Source organism: Poecilia latipinna, unplaced genomic scaffold (assembly GCF_001443285.1).
Source record: "Poecilia latipinna isolate Pla-1442-1.1 unplaced genomic scaffold, P_latipinna-1.0 Scaffold3576, whole genome shotgun sequence".
NCBI classification, from domain to species: domain Eukaryota; kingdom Metazoa; phylum Chordata; class Actinopteri; order Cyprinodontiformes; family Poeciliidae; genus Poecilia; species Poecilia latipinna.
In genome coordinates this window covers 20,671-42,864 of record NW_015116192.1, presented here as the reverse complement: position 1 = coordinate 42,864, position 22,194 = coordinate 20,671, and the positions used below count along the sequence as shown (strand labels likewise).

The 22,194-nt window shown below is 41.0% G+C and overlaps 1 protein-coding gene across 1 annotated transcript in view; it reads left to right on the top strand.

Annotated features, from left to right (window-relative positions):
- The first annotated feature begins 127 nt into the window (after positions 1–127).
- LOC106941261 (zonadhesin-like) overlaps positions 128–22,194 on the top strand; it is a 35,941-nt gene continuing 13,874 nt past the window's right edge. Inside the window, exons 1-34 of the mRNA XM_015024216.1 lie at positions 128–241; positions 326–487; positions 1,251–1,469; positions 1,657–1,827; positions 3,761–3,901; positions 4,551–4,766; positions 6,823–7,001; positions 7,278–7,380; positions 7,499–7,657; positions 8,380–8,542; positions 8,821–8,924; positions 9,199–9,378; positions 9,465–9,686; positions 9,872–10,051; positions 10,155–10,346; positions 10,536–10,685; positions 10,812–10,915; positions 11,553–11,755; positions 12,714–12,934; positions 13,062–13,208; positions 13,317–13,481; positions 14,479–14,630; positions 14,795–14,963; positions 15,037–15,145; positions 15,480–15,616; positions 15,713–15,838; positions 16,898–17,077; positions 18,254–18,478; positions 18,563–18,689; positions 18,868–19,067; positions 19,175–19,387; positions 19,892–20,037; positions 20,277–20,404; positions 20,566–20,710. Of these exons, the coding sequence (XP_014879702.1) occupies positions 400–487; positions 1,251–1,469; positions 1,657–1,827; positions 3,761–3,901; positions 4,551–4,766; positions 6,823–7,001; positions 7,278–7,380; positions 7,499–7,657; positions 8,380–8,542; positions 8,821–8,924; positions 9,199–9,378; positions 9,465–9,686; positions 9,872–10,051; positions 10,155–10,346; positions 10,536–10,685; positions 10,812–10,915; positions 11,553–11,755; positions 12,714–12,934; positions 13,062–13,208; positions 13,317–13,481; positions 14,479–14,630; positions 14,795–14,963; positions 15,037–15,145; positions 15,480–15,616; positions 15,713–15,838; positions 16,898–17,077; positions 18,254–18,478; positions 18,563–18,689; positions 18,868–19,067; positions 19,175–19,387; positions 19,892–20,037; positions 20,277–20,404; positions 20,566–20,710 (5,364 nt within the window). The 5' untranslated portion in view covers positions 128–241; positions 326–399. The remainder of the gene's footprint in view (positions 242–325; positions 488–1,250; positions 1,470–1,656; positions 1,828–3,760; positions 3,902–4,550; positions 4,767–6,822; positions 7,002–7,277; positions 7,381–7,498; positions 7,658–8,379; positions 8,543–8,820; positions 8,925–9,198; positions 9,379–9,464; positions 9,687–9,871; positions 10,052–10,154; positions 10,347–10,535; positions 10,686–10,811; positions 10,916–11,552; positions 11,756–12,713; positions 12,935–13,061; positions 13,209–13,316; positions 13,482–14,478; positions 14,631–14,794; positions 14,964–15,036; positions 15,146–15,479; positions 15,617–15,712; positions 15,839–16,897; positions 17,078–18,253; positions 18,479–18,562; positions 18,690–18,867; positions 19,068–19,174; positions 19,388–19,891; positions 20,038–20,276; positions 20,405–20,565; positions 20,711–22,194) is intronic.

Genomic DNA, 22,194 nt, shown 5'->3' with positions numbered 1-22,194 from the left:
AAACAGATATTAAATTTTTTCCTTCCTGTTTATATTTTTTTTTTTTTTTTTTTTTTTTTTCAAAATGTAGCCACTGTGGAAGCAAAATAACGATATGGGGTTTTTATGTCTGATTATTTCACAGAAAACCAGTGCCCACCTGGCTATGCTTGTCCAGCTGGAAGTGCAGAGCCAGAGATCTGCAGTCCAGGCTCATTTCAGGCTTTGTCTGGACAGTCAGTTTGTGATAGCTGTCCACCTGGTAAATTAAGTGTTCAAATGTGTTTATCTGCTCTAAATTTGTAAATAGTTTTTTTCATTTTGAGTTAGTTTTTTTTTTTTTCAGGTTTTTACTGCCTGGAAGGCTCTGCTGTTCCTTCTCCATGTCCGGTGGGTTATGTCAGTCGATTAGCTGACAGGATGTCCCTGAGCCACTGCTCTCCTTGCCCCTCTGGCTACTTTTGTAACAGTGATGCTCTGACAGAACCGTCTGGACTCTGCAGCCCAGGTCTGTCAGCTCACAAGCTGTGTATCAACAAACCTAGCTAATAAAAGTTATTTTTGTGCAAGAACATTTTGTGGATTCAAGTTAGAGTGATAAATACTTGGTAAACGTAAGTAAAAATGAATGAGAGAATTCAGTGAAAATGTAGGATCATCTATAGGTGCTGCATCCATGATAGCAGACTGTACAAGAAATAAAATTATAGAAACTTAATAGTTCTGAAACCATAAGTCTATATCATGAAAGTCGGACTCCACTATCACTTGAGTCTTATCACTTTTATTGCCCAACATGATAAAAGTAGATTTTCGCTAATTTGTCATAAACAAACTAGATGTATAACTGGTAAGACAAATTATCTCAAGAAGCAGAAGAGAAAGTTAAAAGTTGTAATAAAGGAGATAACATAAAGGACTCTTTAGATATCTATTTTGGCTTTGGAATATCCCTCAACTATAAACGTATCAAGCCTGAGCAGAGACTGAATATAAATTGAAATTTAAAGATAAAAAAAAGCAGCGTTAAAGTTGTAGATCTATCTTCAAACGCAGGGGAAATTAGGTGTGAATATGTTTAGAAAAGAAAGTGTGTAGAAAATATTTTGTTGCAATCAGATCAGGTTAAAATCTTATTGGATGTGTTTTATGATTAAAGTTTAACAGCATGTGTTCATTTCTTTCTGCAAAACATTTTTTGCTCGTGTGGTAAAATTTAAAAATATTTCAGTAATCCTTAGGGGGATATTTGTCCGTATTTTCTACTACAGGACATTTTTGTTCCCAGGGTTCCACCGAGTCTTCACCTGTCTCCCAGCCGTATGGGGACGTTTGTCCTTTGGGACACTTCTGTCCTCAGGGAAGTGGGTCACCCAAACCTTGTCCTGTTGGCAGTTTTCTTCCAGAACCTGGAGCTTTATCCGTCTCTCAATGCCGCCCTTGCCCTCCAGGGAAATACTGCCTTATTCCTGGAGCCTCACAACCCTCAGGTGGGGAACTTGTGTTATTCTGACTCTCTATTCCTGCATTGTGTCAAGTGTGAAACATTCTTTTTCCTTTTTATTTTTTTTTTTCAAGGCTTTAATCAAATAATTACAAGAAACAAACACATATTTATGGGTTTAATGACAGATTGTTTAATCCCATCTCTTCTGAATTGATGCCTCTTTGTGCTAGGTTTATGTCACGCCGGTTTCTTCTGTGCTGGTGGTGCTGATAGCCCCACACCGCAAGCAAACTCTTCCATGTCAAAATGTCTTGTGGACATCCTGGACTCTTACTCGATGGAAATAGACTTGGTCTTGTGGACGTACAACCTGTCCTGCTCCAACTTTTCTTCTAGATCTGGTATTGTTTTGCATTTCTTAACATTTAAGTAGTGCAGTGAATGTTTCTCTGCTCAGTAGGACATTTTACAACATTTTCTGTTCAGTTGTTTTATAGTCATTTATACATACAAATTAGAGAAACAGGGCAGCACAGTGGCACATTGGAAGCACTGCTGACTTTTAGGATTCTGGTTCTACCTGGGTCCTTTGTACGATCTTCCAGTGCATGCATTGGTTCTCTCCTGGTACTCCCACAATTTAAAACATGACTATTAGGTCACTTAGTTCTTAAGTATGTGTGTTAACATACGTGGTCGTTTGCCTTGTAGTGGACGTCAGGATGCATCTCGCCAAATGTTTTTGCAGCCCTCTAAAAAAAACGATGGATGGATGGAAAAGATCCAAACTGCAGATTGAACGAAGGCTCATAAAGGGAGAATTATAGTAGAGATTTATCCATCGAGGAGGAAGTCAAGAGAAATGTTGGTAGAGGGCCGTCTTGTAGAAATAAAACATGCTGACCCAGAGATTTAAAAGCGTTCTCTATTGAGCTCAGTTTTAATTGATAGCTTAAGTGAAAATTCTGCTATGAATTTAGTATGATTTATAATTTTTGCTCTGGTTCTTAGCTGTATCATTACTCTGACGTGTAATGTCGTGCAACACAACTCGCTCTTCTCCAACAACTGTTATCAAAATGCTTTATCATAGGAAGCTCTGCATTGGTTGTAGGAAAAATAGTGGTATTGATCTAAAGCAATTAAAACACACTCTTTCCTACAGCCATTCTGTGTTTTAGTGATGCGGATTTAGTTACACCACATTGATGTAACTAGTTGTCATGTGACTCAAACTCTAGACGTCCATAATAACATGGCTAATTCTCTTTACGCCATGTTTTGATCTGAAAAGTTACTTTAAGCTAATGCTACACACACAGTTAAAAGGAAAGTTAAAATACAAACATGGCTCATAGGGCTCATTCATTTGGCTTTGGTATTGAGAAGAACATTTGGTAACGTGTGATAATTGATAATGTTTTATCAAAACGATCCTTAGAGCTCTGACCTTGTGACTGATAGAGGTTCGAACAGTAAAATCCATGGTAAAATGTCAAATTTCTTATCCGAGAAACTTTACACTTCTACAAAACTATTGTTTCTATGTCTTGCCAATAAACAGCCACACATTTGTTTAGCATATTCCTGTTATAAAATGTGCTACATAAGTAGAATTGACTACAAAAATATCTATTTTTTTGGCTAAAACAAAATGCATTATGTCATTCTGCTGTTACATATTTTTCAAATATTACAGGAAGTTTTTGTTTTAGAGAGGCTTATCACAAGTGGCTCTGTTTTGTGTCATTAGTGGACATTATGTAAAATTGACTTTTTTGAGCTTTATATCGTATTGGGATGTTATTTGTTCCAAAACAAAACAAGATATTTGGGTTTTTGATTTGATTGAGATGCGAGCGTTACTGACGGTGAAAAGACATTCCTCCTGACTTGATTGTTTTTGACCTGGTGCGGTGTATTTTTGCAAATGGTATTCAGACCACTGAGCAGCTTTGTGAGCTATTTTTTTTTATTTCAAATGACCACTCTCAATTTATTTTGTCTGGACAAAGAGACAGTTTTGGCAAATATGTAAAAAAAATGTATTTTTTCTGAAAGTTGCCTACTGCAACTCCTGAATGGCTGCCACAAGAGATTCATAGGGTTTTCTTAAACATGCACGAATAAGTCAAAGCAACATTCCTGGTAGGTTTTTGCTGAGGGAATGACATTATAACATGTAGTACAGCTAAAAAAAAAAAGAGTCTATTTTGCATTACTCCCCATTGCCCCGCTCCCTGTAAGAAACAGACAGCTGTTTCTGTTTGTGTACTGTCCGTTTGATAAAAGATGTAAAACCAGCAGTTTTTTAGCTTTGTCTGCCATGTTCAGCTGCAGGGGGAAACACTACCTGGATCAAAGTAGCCGCGATGCCTCTGGCAGATTCTGATCACAATGCGAATCGCTCAGCAGAACATCTCAAGAGTCCACATTATGCATGTTCCACCTACCGAGGAGATATATGTCCTAAGGGTGAGTAAATCCTGACAGAGAAAGTGTGATCTAATATGACTTTATCCCCTCTCCCATGGACGTTTTCATCTTATGACACTGTCACTATAGTTGCTGTAACATGTAAGTACTTTCAAATGCGTGTGTCTAAGATTCGAGCATTTTTAGATATTTGAAAAAAAAATAAAATAAATGTAGTGACAGAACATTTTACAGTAGTTGTAGAAAGTGTTTACATGCACTTTCTGTGATTAAGCGATCTTTGCTGTCAATCAAAGCAGCAGAAGATGCTGATGGTTATGCAAAGTGAGCTGCCTCCTCTATTCGACGCGCCTCGCTTTCCAAGTGTCCTCATATGAAGAAGTGAAAGTCTGAATGTCATTTTGTGACCTCCATCTTCAAAAGAAGCCTGCTGGTGGTGACGATGTGCATGAAGGCACTGTAAAGTAGTTGCTCATATCAGCCCATAAAAGAACAAATTCACATTCCTGCAGCAAAGTAATTAGCTCCTCTGAATTGTCAAAGAAGCTCTCTGGTAGATGGAAAATAAAAGATTCAGTATTTATGCCTGTGTGCGGGGCGAGCAATGCGTAAAAGAATCCAAAGAATCCTCCTCCTATTTTACAGCAGTTGAATAGTTTTACTGACAGCTTTTGTTGTTGTTTTTCAGGTTTCTATTGTCCTTTGGGAACCGCTTATCCTAAGCTCTGTGATGTCGGATTTTACTGTAACCAGACGGGTCTAACGGCACCAGCAGGGCCGTGCCTGGGTGGCTATTTCTGTCCCTGGGGGTCCTCAGACGCTTACGTCAACCCGTGCCCCTCTGGACATTACTGCCCAGTTGGAACGCCTCTTCCCAAGCCATGCCCCCTAGGAACCATTAAAAGTGAGACATTTTGGAATATAGTTGACATTTCTAAATTACTTTGGTAAGTTTTCTCTGAAGAAAACTGCTTGTAAAACAATGTTTGAACATGTGTGTAATCCCTACCCGTCCTGAGTTGGAAATAATGAGCGTTCAGGCGCAAACCGGAGCCGAGATAAACAGGACCCAATCCTCTTCTGCTATCATTGTCAGTTTTGTTCCCCCTGTTGTCCTCGAATGAACTGGATCTCTGTCTTTGTGGGTCACTGATGTGGAAAAATATGAAAACATCCACTGAAGCAGGGGTTTTTTTTCACCTCCCTTGGGCGCTTATAAATAATTATTGTCGCAAAATGGTTTAATCGTGTAATTATATTCTCGTCTCGCTGCAGACAACTAGAAGCTCATTAATGTGTGCCGTAGCTTCTTTGTGTGGCTGTGAATTAGAAACTGATGAGGGAGCAGGTACTTTGTAGTTTGCATTAAAATTACATTTTTATCTGTTTTAATGCTTTAATTATTTAATCTCACATACTGATTTGATATTGTTTTTTTAAATATCCAAAAAAGTAAACAGTGCTGCGTGTTCTTTCCTCTCTTTAATGTGGGCAAGGTGAACTTGTTTTATAACAAATCATGGCCGTCTGTGCTTATCAACTGGGGATCTGTTTTCAAAAATCTTATTTAGTTTTGCCAATGTATTCAAAGCTTCATGGGCATTTTAACACCTGTATACCACATATGACAAGTAGTGGAAAGATGTTTTACCTTCATGAGGGTTTAGAAAAACATCTCCTTCGATCCAATTGAAGACTATTTGTGTGGACTCGTCTTTTGATCTCTTTAAATATTGTAGTAGATGTAGTAGTCAATAAAATGTTTGATTCTCTATGAGATAGATGTCTGGAGGCTAATACTTGATCAACGGTTTCCCCCAGAAAACTTGCTAAGCCTGGTGGGTGGGGCGCTTGGCAGTCATTCATCCAGCGTGTTTTTGAGTTAAAAAATGTTTAAAATTGACAGAAAGTTTGAAAATATCACTTGATAATTATGTGTTATTGAAAGATTGGGAGATTAATACTTGAACACTAACTATGAAGCCTTAAAAACATGCAAATATTTTAAAAAGATTTTTAAAAAGTAAGCAATGCTCAGCCTGGTGGGGGCACAAGTAAAGCCTGGTGGCCCGCCAGGCCTATAATACACTTAGGAAAACCCTGCTTGATCCCTGCTAGGATTTTTTTTTTATGTAACCGAAACATTTCTTTAAAACTAGGTCATCATACCCTCCATCTTTAAGTCTTTTTCATCTGTCCAAACTCTCTGCAGTGCTGTACATTTTTTAACAACTGGCTGTAAATGAGACTCCTTGAGGCTGAAGGGATGATAACTGTGGTATTGTGAGAATGTCATCCTATTACGAGGTTTTCTATTAGCCGTGGTTGTAAAAAGACTACATTTATTTAATTCACAGATTGAAACTGATTCATTGCTGCATTCCAAGAAAAATGCAAGCTTAGAGATAAACTTGTACTCTTCAAGTACATGATTGCTCTTCAGGAGTGCACGCTTTGAATATGTTATCTATATATTAAACCAACATTTTGACTTCGGGTCAAAAGGATTATTGTGATAAACATGGCCTTCAAGTTTGATTTTGGCACAGTTTGGTGCACATTCACTACCCATGCCAAGGTCCTTCACCTTGATGATATAAAGAATATTCAAATCTTAAGTATTTTTTATGCAACATCAGTTTTGCAAGACCCAACGAACCTGTAAAGGTCTGGAAGTTTCTCCCATTCAGAAAATATACAAATGCCTTTTAAATCGTCTTTCTGGAGAACAATAAAGGCTGACATGGTGTGAAACAAGCTTTGAAATGTCAACAATTGATGTTTTGTGATGAAGGAAACCATTGTTATTTTGAGGTAAGATGGAAGCTGAATAGCAAGTGGTTTAATACACAAATCACATCTTGAAAAGGGATCTTTGAAAGACTTAATTATGCGTAACTGTGTTAATTTCTTGCTTAACATTTTCTTCTGCTGGTATGTTTATTGTGTGTTAACCCCAGGTTTCCTCGGTGGATCCACAGTGGAGACATGTCAGCCGTGTCCTCCGGGTCACTTCTGCAATCAAAGAGGCGGGACTGAGCCAAGCGGCCACTGTGTGGAGGGCTACTATTGTCCTGAAGGACAGACCTCTCAGAGACCACAACCTCATGTCTGCTCACTTGGACATTATTGTGAGAAGGTCAGCCATGCTCCATTAGTCCTCAAGCTCTTGTCAGTCATCGCTCCTGAATTTTGTATGAGATTTCCTCACAGCAGAGTGCTCTGGTATGACAAGCACATTACTATATGCTGCAGTCAATTAATGTCGTCTCCCAGACTGGGTCAAGACTGTCTCAGTCTTCTCCTTGTGCTCTTGTCTGTCTCCACTCTTATCACTGCTCTGCAGTTATCACAGCTGATAGCTGCTGTTCCCCAGGTGTAAAGTCTTGTAAAATCATTTTAATTGTCATTTCAGGGCAGTGCAAGACAGACACCCTGCATTCCTGGCAGCTACCAGCACAGACGGGGCCGAGGGACCTGCGAAACGTGCCCTCCTGGCTTCTATTGTCAAGATCAGGGTAAATCATAGCTTCACACTTTTAGCGGATGAAGAACTGAATTTTGATTAGCCTTCTTTCATGTCGTTTTTAATGAGAGCAAAGGAAATGTTTCTTTGGGAATTCTGCACCAACACAGGAATGAGTCACCCGCTTCCCTGTGAAAGAGGACATTACTGCCCCTCTGCCTCAGCAAGTCAACGTCCCTGTCCATCAGGGACCTATGGAAACTTGTCAGGACTTGCAGAGCAGTCCCAGTGCACACCGTGCGACCCCGGCATGTACTGCAAAGGAGCAGGTAACATGGAGACATTCCTCAAAATGTAAGGGAATTACACTGTGCAGAAAGCTTCCAGAAGTTCACAGCCATTCATCACCAGCATGAGTGTCATGTCATTTTGGGCTTTTTGTGATTTGTTTGAGATGCTTATTTTTCAGAGTGGAATGATAGAATAGATTCACTTGAAGACTTGCTTTACTCTAGTCAGTGATGCTGGATTTCCAGCCTTATGAAGTTTATGAAGATTTATCGTCAGAAACCGATCAGAATTTGGGTTTGATGGTCGAGACCTCGGCACAATTGACCTGGAACATTAGAATTGGCTTTTAAGAAATGAATGGCAAAGACTAACATAAACCTTTTGGGATCTTAACCGCATTCAAATGTGTGTGTTATGCACAGGAGCTGAAACACTGCCAGAAAACCAACATTTTGATTAAGGTCTACCAGTGCTGATTTAGAGTGGACAAATGTGCACAAAGAATTATGCCATAGGCTTGCTGAAGGCTATGAAAACAGCCTTTAAAGTTCATTGCCAATGTTGTAACATCCTCCCATTTTGGAAAAACACAGCTTCAAATGAATTGTTAAAAGCCTAAAACGAGTATGACATTGATCCGCACAGCGAATGTCTGCCAAATTCAAACAGACTTGTGGGATTTAAATGAAGTGCTAAAACGTCGGATTGATCTTGGTGCTGTACTGTTCCTGTATAACAAAACATTTAAATGTGCTTCCAGGTAGGACTTTCCCCAGTGGGCTTTGTGCTGAGGGGTACGTTTGTGTCGGCGGCGCCTTTGAGCATTCGCCATCAGACAGTCTGACAGGATTCCCATGTCCTCCTGGGCATTACTGCCCCATGGGGACTTCTGCACCAAAACCGTGCCCTAAAGGAACATACAGGTGCAAATTGAGTTGTGTCTCTTCAACCTTTGAATATCTGTCCTTGGCACATACTATGTTATCTGCAAAATATGACTTGATGTGAAATTTAATTGATTTTTGAGGTTTTGAGAATGTGATAACCTAGATTTTTGCAAAGTTGTTTAAGTATTTACATTTCTTTCCAAGTTATCAACTTGTTAGTGAGGTTTCTTTTTACAAAGATACAAGCAAAAGTAGCAACCCTAATTGTCCTGCGTATCATATTCAATGTGTGTTTTCAAAACGTTTTGTGACAGTGAGCAGAGTGGGCTTGGAGACATTTCTCAGTGTCAGAGCTGCAGTCCTGGTTTTTACTGTTCAGAACCTGGTCTCTCTTCAGTCTCCGGTCCCTGCCTCCCAGGTAAACATGATGCCTCCCAAACTTATTTAAATTTTTTTGCAAAAAATGTGTCCACCAAAGCCCTGGATCCTCTCTTTTGCTCCCGTCTTGTCTGCTAACCCCACAGGTGCTCACTCTGCGTGGTGGTACCAAACGTTGTGTTGTTTTATTCCAAATGATTTAATCTTATTTTTAAATCTTAAAGTTGTACAAATTTACACCCACCATAAGGTGCTGCAAATTAATATTCATAAGACACCTGATTCAGTTTGTTAAACTTTGTTTATGCCTCCAGGTTTCTACTGTCTAGAGGGTTCTCAGTCTGCTTCTCCAGGGTCAGGTGACTTTGCAGGTATTTGTCCAGCAGGCCACTACTGTCTGGAAGGCACCAGTGTTCCCTTACCCTGCCCAGCTGGTTTCTACCAGAATAATCCTGGAAGCAAAGACAAAGATGACTGTAAACCCTGCCCACCTGGTAATCCATAGCAAATTTTGCAAAACCTCCCATTTTAAGTGCTACGAATTGATTTTTTACAGTTCCCGTAATAATGCTTCCTCCAGGCTGGTTCCAGGATTTGCCGGGGCAGACAGAGTGTATTCCCTGCCCTGCGGGATTCCACTGCCAGCCTCTGAGTCCTGGTCCCACCAGAGGGACTTCTCTCGGAGTTTCCAGTCCTCTGCCCTGCCCAGCTGGACACATCTGTCCCAGAGACAGCCTGGACAATCAGCCTGTTCCGTGCCCTAAAGGAACCTACAGCTCCAGCCAGGGTCTTATCTCTACAGGTGGAAATCAGATGTTCCTTTTATTAAGTTTTTATTAATTACATTCAGCAAATTACAGTTATCACACCCCAAGCACTTTTAACAGCACGTCCGCACTTTATGCTGATGAACTGCATGAGGTAGATAGGTAGGTTGTTTCGCTGTTTGGCAGCTGATGTCACAGCTGCTGGTCTCTTTCTTTGCAGGTCAGTGCTTAATGTGTCCGGCAGGCCATTTCTGCGGATCCGAAGGTTTGGTGGAGCCCTCAGGATCGTGTGCGGCAGGTTTTCTGTGTCTGATGGGTGCAAAGGTGCCAAATCCAAGCGACAACATGACAGGATCTCTCTGTCCGCCGGGGATATTCTGCCAACGGGGGCTTAGAGCAGGTAGATGGAATCTAATTGGGATGAATCGAGAACAAATAAAAAGTTGTCATTTCTGTGGTAGTGTTAGAATACATATAAACCAGCAGTGAACTCATTTCGTCAGGTGATTGCCAGGCAGGGTTTTATTGTGACTGGGGGTCCACCAAAGCAGATCAGGCTGTGTGCCCAGCTGGTTTCTTTTGCCCCAGTGGAACAGCAGTCCCCTTAGCCTGCCCTCCAGGAACGTTCAGCTCCGAAACGAGCAACACTCACCAAGACAACTGCACCGCCTGTACACCTGGTTACTACTGTCAAGGTGAGAGTCAACTCATTGTTCTAACACAGTGTGCAGCAAAAGGAGCAAAGATGTGATTACAGAGTTTTTGTCTTGAGTTAAATGGATGGAGTTAGTCAATGTGTTGTCTTTTTATAGAAGCAACAAAGTAACAAGTTCCCAGGATGCATTTGGTTGAGCAGCTGATGTTTTCTTTCTGGTGTGTCTCAGATGAAGGTACTCTCCAGCCTGTACTTTGTCCTGTTGGACATTACTGTTCTGCGGGGCAGATTTTAGGGCATGCGTTTCCTTGCCCACCTGGCACAGTACAGAGGAGGCTTGGAGCGTCCAGTCCTGATGCTTGCAGTCCCTGTCCTGCGGGTTAGGGAACAGTTTTTATTAAAATAGTTTCTCCCAATCATCTAATCAGAAATATACTTTGGAAAATATTTGTGTGCGTCATGGATCATGTGTACTATTTAATTCTTCTTTGTATTGTGTTTGCAGGAATGTTCTGCTCTCAGTTTGGTCTGTCACAGCCCTCAGGTCTGTGTCAGGAGGGATATTTCTGCCCTGCAGGATCAACCAGCCCAAACTCCACCGAAAGTCAGGTGTGAGGATTTTTAGTCTATATTTTTTGTTAATTGCGCCTTTGTTCAACTATAGGTCTCATAAAATGTAACCTTGCTACATTAAAAAAAATCCTGTCTTTAAGCTTGAGTAGTTTGACGGGATTCATTGTTAAAAGGACCTTCGTAATTTGTTCTTGTGTGCATCCCCCAGATTTGTTCAGATTCTCCACAGTGGCTCTTAAAATGTAAACCGACACAAAAATGAGCAACACTTTTACATATCAAAGCTACGTGGCTCCTTCATTATTCTACCAATCGAAGCATATTTTGTTATTTTGACTAAATTAAATGTAGCTTGATAAGTTCAACACAATAAAAAAAGCTAAAGTGCACAGCTAATCTTTTCCCCGATGGAAAGTAGGTTTTATGGCTGTAGAGAAATTTCATAAAGTAGGGGAGAGGGTCAAAAGGACTCTGGATCTTCAGGCCTGCTGTCTGAACCTTGCTCTGTTTGTTAAATTCACTAAAATTTTATCCACGGGCAACATTTAATGTCAGAGTATGTAAGAAACATAACAAAATAAGTTCATCTATTTACCATACCAACTGTTTAAGAAAGTTAAAAATCGTGCTGTTATTAATAACTTTGCTTACATTTTTCTAATTTTTCTTCCAGAGTAATTCAACCAACCACCATCTCTGTCCATCTGGCCACTACTGTCCATCTGGCAGTGGTCATCCTCTGCCTTGCCCTGTTGGCTCTCTTGCCATTTCTCAAGGACTAAAAGCGGCAGAAGAATGTCCGCCCTGCCCTCCTGGATTATATTGCGACAGTCCTGCAATGTCCGACCTCTCTGACGCTTTGCCATGTCACGCTGGGTAAAACTTCCTGACCTTTTTCATATTTTAAAATAGTTGGTTTTTAAATGTAATAGAGTTAAATTTCATTATGAATGTGCTGTGAATTTGTAGCTCTGAGATTTTTTTTTTTTATTAAAACAATCTCGTGCAAATTGTAATGCACATTGGCACTATTGGATAACCTGAAATGTGAGGTTGGTAAGGTTAAATCAGAAGCATTTAGCACACTGGCTCGCATTTATCAAAAAAAATCACTTGGCAGAAAAATAGTTGTGGAGCTCAGCTGGGGCCTGAAGCTCCGAGGAGGAGCTTTGGGTAAATCGGTGGAGCATTGTACACCCCGAAAGGCTGCTGTGGGAGATTCAAGGATTTCTCAAACATGCATGAATGAGTCAAAGCAATACTTTGAGTATGCTTTTAACGCTTTCATGCATAGTGAAAAAAGCCATTTTCTTGTGCTCCTTGTGGATTTTCATGTTATAAATGCACACAGACCACTGACATGGACACTAATGCATCATAAAATACATCATCATCTACTGGCCATCAGCTGCAAATGCAAGAAATTGTTTTTGTTAAATCCAATATGGCTGACAGACAGAAAAGCATGCCGAGTCAGGTCTTAACACAAGTACTCATTTCTTTAATCCTGAACTCACTCAGTGAGCCTCATTATATTCCTCGAGTTCAAGAAATACAGTCAGTTTTTGACAAATAATTATAAATTCTCCTTTTTTATATATATATAAAGCTTTCGATGTTCGAGGCCCACATGCTCAACCAGAGAGTTTTACTGTAGCCAAACCAATAATTGTAACGATCATCATTTGAAGTGCTTGGCACAGCCTGACACCCTTCCAAAAGTGTTTCGCTGGAGGGACACTTTCCCGCCGACAGTCTACTCGGCTTTGCTAATGCATGCTCCCAGTAATCTTTTATTTCATATGAAGTTTGTTTTCTTTGTTTACGCCTACAGATATGTTTGTTTGAGTGGAAGCTCCAGCCCCTCTCCATCCGACGGCTCCCATGGCTACCCCTGCCCTGCTGGCTACAGCTGTCCTGTTGGCTCAGCGCGAGAAGTGCCCTGTGAAGCTGGCACTTACAGTCCTGCTCCCGGAGCAGCTCGCTGCTTGGCCTGCCTGAGAGGAACCCTGTGTCCCTCTTCAGCTACTCGAGAGCCCTCCACCTGCCCAGCCGGTACAAACTCATTTTGAATCAGCACTGTGAATTCTTGTGGTTTACTCCTTTGGGTGCAGGTGCAATATGTTCCAGCCATCCAGCTCTTATTTCTCTGCTGAAAATGTATAATTCCTTCTTTTCTCAGGCCATTTTTGTCCTGCTGGGACAGTGGTGCCTCAGGCATGCCCTATAGGAACTTTCAATAACCAAACAGGAGCTCATTCGCTCTCTGCCTGCTTGCCGTGTCCTTCTGGGGTCTACTGTAGCTTACGTGGAGCTTCTGCTCCGCACGGTAAATGCACACTCAGACTCACTGATTTTATTTCAAACTCATGCTGATGTCTGTTGATTCGACTTGCTAGAGGATATCAAGCTGTTGGCGTTGATGGGTTTTGTGTAGCTCCATGTTTGCAGGGCTACTTTTGCCAAGGTGGAGCTACAGTGCCGACACCCGAGAGCTCCGAAACCTTCCTGAGGAACGGCCTCTGTCCGGTGGGACACTACTGTCCAGCAGGGTCTCTCACCCCACTCCCATGCCCCGCTGGGAGTATCCGCAACGCAACTGGTACATGCCTTTATTACAACACCATCTAAATTGAGTCTCAAGAATATTTATTGCCCTGGATTTTGTCTTTTCTTTTTTGTGTTTTTTCTCATTTTCTATTGAGCTTTTCTTTGAACAGTTGCAATGGAGAAGTATCAGCAGGTTTACATCCTTGGACAATTGTTAGTTTTTCGTGTCCATATAATCAATCCATTTTTTCCTATTTCCTAATAAACGGACCCCCTTGAAGTCTCAGTTTATATATCTGTGTTTTTATCACAGATATCGCCTCCACAATGCACAGTCACTGGTTGATCCTATCTTATATTCCTGTGATGACTTTATCACTTTTTTTTTTTTTTTTTTTACCAAGTATTCAACTTCTTTTTGTAGTATGTCATGTGTAAGACACCCCAAATAGAGTGTCCTACATGTTCTGAGTATTTTTTCTCCTATTATTCTTTTCAGAGTTAGACATATTTTACGCATTTTTCAATTCCACAATGAAACGGAGCTTGGGCTGTTTTGCAAAGAATTTTGACTCTGGGTGTGAAAAGCTGTTTAAGCCATATCTCTAAAAGACTGTTGTTCTGGTGAAATGTGGTTTAAAAATTGTTGGCCAATCCCTGGTGAGGCGTTTGGGGCTCGTCCCACTGCGGGGGGAGACCTGGAGGAAGACCCAGGACACGCTGGAGGGATTATGTTTCTCGGCTAGCCTGGGAAGGTCTTTGGATTCCCTTGGAGGAGCCCAAACGGCAGGAAGTCTGGGCCTCTCTGTTTAATCTGCTGCCTTGACTCAACCCTGGATTAAACTGATGGATGGATTGGCTGATTGCAAACTTTCCTATTGACATTCAGCTAAAGTTACTGTCTGCAATAAATCCTTTTACAAAGCACATTATGAAAAAGCTGAACATGTGATAAATTCAGTTGTTCAGCTGCCATCCTTGGTTCAAAGGCAGTTTGGAAATGTTTATTGTGTCACTATATACAACAAGTACTTTTTTTCTGACTGTAGGAGGCGTTTCCATGGAAAGCTGCTTCGCCTGTCCTGCTGGCCACTACTGCTCCTCCGAGGGCCTCGCTAGCCCCAGTGGTCCATGCTCTGCTGGGTTTTATTGTCCATTTGACTTCTCCTCAACTACTCCATATGCCTTCCTCTGTCCCAAGGTATGTTTATTTATGCATGCTTCAATTTACACTTTCGCTTTTTTTTTTTTTTGTCCTCTTTTCTGTCGTTGGATCTGAATACGCCGCATCGTTTATCATTAATGCCCTGCCAAATTGGATGCGTCTCCTCGGATGTGCCTCTTATTGTGTTCTCGTCATCCCAGGGCCACTTCTGTCCTGAGGGATCAGCGTTGGCCTTGCCTTGTCCTACCGGAGAGTACCAACCGAACCCGGGCTCCGAGAACTGCGTCCCGTGCCGACCTGGATTCTTCTGTGAGGAGGCCGTGGTGGGAGACCCGTGGCCCTGCCCCCCATACTCGTTTTGCCCTGCAGGTGGGATATTGAAAGTTTTATTCCCAACAGGAGGAATGTAACTATTATTTTGCTACTGTGACTTTTTCTTTAGGGACAATGGTGCCACAGCCCTGTCCTAACGGGACGTACACCCATTCCAACCAGACTGGGCTACAGGAAGAGGAGGAGTGTTTGCCTTGCCCTCCAGGGAGGTTCTGCAGGTCCTCTGGAAGCAAATGCACCATGCGTTGCACGTGTCTCACTGTCACACTCTATATTTAGACCAACACTCCACTCACATTATTTGGCACATTTACATCCTACATTCACCAACACATGCTGGAAGGCTGACTTCATCTTTCACTTTACAGGCAGACAGCAGGAAACTATATCATATTGAGAAATTTAGTCGTGCTTGTTATGCACTGCTATTATAACTGATAAAAATGATGCTGTTAGAAAGCAAATTGTTTTAAGTACAATTCTATTCATTTAAGTGCACATTTTAGTACCTACCAATGGTTTTGTGTGTTTGATTTGGTCATGTTTTCATAGGGCTGGTAAGATCCAGGGAGTTTGCGCTGCAGGATATCTGTGCATTTCTGGGAGTGCAGAGTTCACCCCTCAGGGGTCAATGTCTAACATGACCCACTGCCGGTGGGGTGTGCAGTGTGCCGGCCCATGCCCACCAGGTATTATGCATCAATAAAAAGTTCCTCAGTTTCTTTTGGTCCTTGAAGTTTCCAGTTATCGATCGTAAAAAGAGCTTTTTCTTTTTCTTTATTTAGGCTTTTATTGCCCTGAAGGTGCAGAACAGGCGCAGCCGTGTCCTGCAAACACAGTCAGGAGCTTCGCAGGGGCAGTGAGTCTGAAGGACTGCTTACCCTGCCCTCCGCAGTATTGGTGCAAACCTGGTAAGTGATGGCACGCGTGCCGGAAAAGTTGTTCATTGTGCAATCAAAAATGTCATCGTAATTTACTGAGATTTTTAGACTAATAGAAAAAAAAGTGTGTGCATTTAAAGTGGAGTGAAATGGCTGTATGCTTTACAAACCGTGCTTGCAAATTAAATCTGAAAAGTGTAGAGTGGAGTTTTATTCAACTTCTTTGGGGGTATGTCTGAAATGTTTGGGACAAGCAAAAAAAAAAAAAAAAGTTCACTTAGTCTTATTTAAAAAATTGTTCAACCGCCTCACACAGCAGTTTGCATGTGATAACCACCCAATAATTAAGTTTTGTTATCTGACCAGAGCATGTTCCTGCACTTCTTCAGTGTCCTCTCCATCACGTGTGGCAAACTGACAATGGTAGTTCTTATTCTATGGTAATTTTGTAGTTGGTGTGAGCATATGGAGTGCTTCTGTAATTGCCTCTAGCCTCGTCGCTGAGATTAGGTTGGGGAGCTTTGTCTTGGTAGCTTTCGGTTGCCAGATTAAATGGCTCGTTTTGGCTGATGGATTGAACAGTTCTCTGTGAGGAGGTCAGGGTGTTGTTTTACCATCTAAACATGCTTTAACTTCACCACAACTTTATCCCTGACCCAGTGAGTTTTGGTCTTGATGATGCTGTTTGTTCACTAATGTTCCCTAACAAACCTCTGAGACTTTCAGACATTCTTTGATGATTCTAAAGTTGCATTGCACACAGATGGACTCTATTAACTGTTTGAAGACAATTGATTGAAATTCATTTTATGGTATCAGAATATGGGATACAATACCCACCGCACGTTACAAATGTATGCAAGCAAGTTTCTGTTGGTCTATTCAATACAATCCCAATAAAACTGGTTACAGTATTCAAGGGTTAGGGTTAATTTTGCTGAATGCACAGCATCTACTTGCAGTATTGACTGAATGCCTGTAAGAGGGACTTCATGCGTCTCACATGAACCATTCAAACTTTGCAGCAACATCAGTTGTACCACGAAATCATTTTTGGGTGATTACTGTCTGGGGTTTCCTTGTTTGCAGGAGATCCAGCCATTCACCTGTGTCCGCCTGGTCATTACTGTGACGGTCTGCCCGGCAGTGACTTCAGCGGTGGTACCGGACCCCGGCCGTGCCCCGTATTTACTTACCGAGCTTCCCCAGGAGCGGGCAGCAAGGGTGACTGCCTGCCCTGTCCTCCTGGTTCGCACTGCAACACCACAGGTACCATGCAAAGACCCTTTAGCGAATGTTTTAATCAAACATACATTATTGTTTTTATTTCCCTTACTTCTATCCTCTCTGTTCTATTGACAGTAACAAGGTGAAGCTCACCTTGTTATACTGGTGGACTTGAATTAGAATTTTTATATTTTAAATTCATTCACGGCAAATTTTTATGCAGTTATTTTCATATATGTGTATATATATTTATATATGCTCGCTCACTATAATATTTTTGCCTCTGCCACTGCCTGAGATAAGAGTAAAAGAAATGCGATGCGAGGGGAAGCTCTGAATTTAAAACTTGCCACTTGCGGCCACAGAAATAAATGAGTTGTGGAGTTTCAGAGAAGAAAAAAATCTTTCTAATCCCCTTAACAAAAGCTCGAGGCTTGAAACTAAACCCTATTGTAATTTCAGCTAATGGATAATGCTCAGCAGATAGTTTCCCTCCCCGTTCCTCTACAGGTTTGAAACGACCTCCCTTTTTAAATAACGAGAAGCAAGGAGATTCACGTTTGAAACAGTAATTTTAATATATCTGAACCCTGAGGGGGACGTTACTTAATTTTAAGTTCCGTTGAATGTGTGAGGTTGATGATGCTGCAATTTCATTCCTTCCTCCAGGAGGTTTCACTTAAATTTAATGTTTTTTTTTATTCTTTCAAATTTAACAGCCAGGTAAGTGCTGCAGTTGCCATCCCCTCAAAATAGGCTGGTTGATGACTGGAGTCGAAAAAATATAAAAATTAAGTGCAAATTTCACATAAAACATATTAAGTGTGACAGGGAAAATATAAAGAAGAAATCTCTAAGGCGGCAAGCACATTCCCACAGCACTGCATGTTTGTAGCAGTTTTCCTTTTTTTCATTTTTGCTTTTCACGCTGTTATTGGTTTCCCTCCTGATAGAAAATTAACGAATTTTAACGGCTGCCTGTCTCAAGCCTGTGCAAATTGAACAAGGGAGGGAAAAAAAAGAAAAAACTTCAGTAACAAAAACTTGCCAGTCATTGTAAGAAAACTAGATGAGTACAAATGTAATACGCCAATTTGGAGGAAAAACAATCTTATTTTGTTAAGAAGCCTACGAAATTCAAAACACATTTATAGGCTGGCCATTGTGGAGATTCATTTACCTCCATATAGCCTCCCTCTGACTTTTGGGTTTCTCTAGGACTTACAGAGTATACCAGTAGTCCCTGCCCGCCTGGCTTCTGGTGCAGTGGGACCGGACCCCCCATCCTCTGCCCAGCAGGGACCAAGAGGCCGCTTCCTGGAGCCGCTGCACCCAACCAGTGTGAACTGTGTGCAGGGGGAACCTTCTGCCCAGACCCTCGCGTGACAGGAAAGCCCAACGTGGAAGGAATCCCCTGCAGAGCCTCATATCAATGTCCCGTTGGTAGGCTTCTCTATAAATATTAACTTTCTAAACACATCCAGACGAGGTCCTGGTGTTGCAGTGAGCTGTTTGACTGCTCTCCAGGTGCAGTTTCAGAGAAGTTATGCAGAGCTGGCTCGTTCTGTGGACCTCAGACTGCTGAGCCTCAAGTGTGTCCAAAGGGTTATATTTGTCCCGAGGGATCGTATTCGTACGACACCACTAAACAACTGTGAGTACGTGAAGGATCCATCAAACTAAAGTGTGTGTTCAGACCCAAAAGCACCCTGTTAGTTTGATTTTAAAAAATAAATTTAAAAAAATCAGTTGTTAATATGTGGACTTTAGTTGATTCTACAAGGGTTGGATGAAAGCAGCTTTATAAATAAACGTTTTGCGTCACCCCACAGATGTCCGTTTCCCTACTACTGCCCTGCCAACAGCTCTGCCATGAAATCCTGCTCTGGAGGATCCATGCCTGTCAGCACGAGCGCTCTCAGAGGGTCACACAGCAGCAGCTGTAGCTTGTGTGAAGGTGGCACTTATCGTCTGTATCTTTCCCCGAGTCTGCAGTGCCTCCCATGTCCACCGGGATATTACTGCCCTCCAGGTGCTGAAATAAAGAAATTCTAAATTATTATCTTTTGAATTTCCAGTATTTGATTGTTTTGTTTTGTTTTTTTGTTTTTTTTGCTGTTGTTGCGTAACTTCATAAAGGCACAGAAGATTACAAAGCTCATCCCTGCCCTTTTGGACATGTATGTGGGAAGGGTTACGCCCAGCCGATGTCCTGTCCACCAGGCACGTTTGGTAACCGTACCCGTGCAGAGAAACTGGACGACTGCCACCCTTGTCCAGCCAACACTTTTAACCACCTGCCTGCCCAGAAGGCTTGCTTTCCTTGTGGCAGCTCCTCCTTCTCAACACCTGGTTTGTTAACAAAATAAGTATAGAAATAATATTAATCTACTTTTATTGTGACACATCGTACAAAAACACAGTACTTTAAAATTGGATACAATACTTTTCTTGTTTAATTGAGTCACTTTTAATCAATATGTATATAAAAAAGTCAACTGATGTGAAAGTTGTTTTTCCTCTGACAGGCAAAGTTGTCTCAGCAAGTGTGTTACAGAATGAGAGTTTAGCATCAGGACTGAAAGAAACTCTTGAAAATGAGATGTATTTATTTATTTATTTATTTTTAGTTTCTTTACGTAATCACAAAACACAAAAGTTGTTTTACATCTGGAATCAATTTAGTCATTAGGTTAAGAGTTAATTAATAGTTAAAATAAGCAACTTCTGCTTTTGCTGGATTTCAAAATACACTATCTGTACTATATGTAATGACACCAGTTATTTCTTTCAACTTAAAAAAAGTTTAATTTTTATGATTTTACACTATTTCTTTTTCCAAAATGACATTTTCAGGTTCCGTCTCGTGTACCTGCGTCGGGGAGAACCGGGCTTTCCAGTATTCTGATGGGTCGTGTCTGTGCAGAACCGGTTTCATCTACTACAACGAGCTGGACTTTAAAAGCTCTACTTCTGACAGTGGATTAGACTGCCAGCCTGAGGCCAGTAAAATTACATACATAGTTTATACTGAATATTTAATAAATCTTACAGAATATAGCGTTTACCAGAACACTTGTATTAAGGCCGATATTTGTGATTAAACTTATGTATTGTTTTCTAAGGATCCAAACAGAAGTGATGCAACAAACAGCAACATGCTCGTGTTTGAAGCCAACTCAGATGTTGGTGTCTCTGATTTTTTTTCTTTTGTGTGTGTGTGTGTGTGTGTGTTTTTCAGGTGAGCAGACGGTGCAGCACAGGAGAAATTCGAGTAGCTGCATCCAGAGAGTGTGTCTCGCCCTCCCTCCACTCCTGTAATATCACCTGTGGATCACATGGAGGAATCTTGGATGTGGAGATGGGCATGTGAGTCTTATTATTTTTACACATTTTTTTTTTTTTCTGATTTAGTACTGATTTAGTTTACCATGCAAAGCCTAATCCAGCCCGTGTCGCCCAGGTTTGAAATTTTCATCTTGATATGTCTGATATTCCCCTGTCTCCTGTCTTATCTGCGGCTGTCCCAGCTGTCGGTGTGAGCGATATGTGTCCGCCGAGGAGATTTGCAATGCTTCCTGCCTCTTCAGGCTGCCTCAGCTGTCTGCCGAGCTCACGCAGGACGGCGACTTGCAGCTCAGCCTTAGGGAAAGAGACAGCAGGGTCTGGGCGAGGGTGAGAGAAAGCTGGCAAAATGATGATCAGCTACACCTTAAAAGCACAGCAAATCATCCCATCCAGTCCAGTTATTTACCATGCATAAATCTGTTATCCTACATGTCCGTATATAACTGAGAAGGATATGTGAAAGCTGCTACCGGGAGATAAAAATAGACACAATGCATTATCAGGATTGTAATGATAGAGCCAAGTTATTTTGCAGACCGTATTGTTTGCTTGGAATAAGAATTTTTTTGGAAAGCTCTGCACAAGAAGTATTAGTCCCAAATTATTATTTACTGGATTAAATAACTTGCAGTTTCAGACTCTTTTTTTTTTTTTTGGATTGTATCTTGAGAAATGATGAATAATCATTTCTTTTTAACAAAAAGAAAAGGTAAAACTGAATAGTTTCTGATCTGTAATAGATGTCCACATATTTTTTACCAGGTAAGTCTAGCACCATTTAGGCTTATAGGGAAGGTGTTTTATTACTGTCAGAGGTCATGATTCAGTATGTGGATCCAGATGCGCAACTGAGAAAAAAAAATATTGTCACAAGAGGCAAAAAGGAGAATTAATTTTGATAATCTGCCTTTTTATAACAATGCAGGTGACATAGTTACTTGATTGTTCTGTAAAATGGCACCATGTACCTGGAACATACATAATACCTCCTTTAAACAAGTAAAGTTGTTAGAAGAAACATTTAAATAAAATCTTTTGACAGTCAACATGTCACAGCTCTGAAAATCTCCAGGTGAAGGTGCCCAGAAGGCTTCCTGATGAGATGTCCCAACCACATCAGACGACTATTTGTAGGGAAAGATTAACATTTTCTCTACGATCTTCCTCTGGATGACTTTTCTCCTCACCTGAAGCTAAGCTTAGCCACCTGGAAAAAAGTTATTTTTAGCCACTCACATCTGAGATATTTTCCTATCAGTCATGATTTATAGCCATGGGTGAGGTTTGGAACGATAGTGGAGGTTTCCACCATGACAGATCAGACGACCGCCTGCATTACAGCAGACAAGCCGCAAGCCGTCTTTCCACGTAAAACCATTTTCAAAATGAAATCTGGCAACACTGTCAACCAAACATGTTGCCATTGGGTGTAATCTCAACATTAAATAGGGTGAGATTACTTTACAAAGTGTCACGGCAAACATTCAGGTAACTTTCAAATGTATATATTTGATCAACAAAATTGATCAAATATTTTTCTTCTCATAGCACTGGTAAAAATATACTATTGTAGTAGAAAGGCGATAGTATCGCTTCTCACACACATTCTCATACACACTGATAAAATAGTTTTAATAGCAGTACAGTAGTGCAAATATAGTTTTATAAATATAGTTAAAGGTGCAAGTCTTACAACTGAGTAATCAGAAAGAAAACAATTAAATTATCTTTTTTTTCCCCCCCTAAAAACCATATTTATAAAATGATTTCACTAATACTATGACAAAGCGTTGCAGTGCCATTCTTGTGCA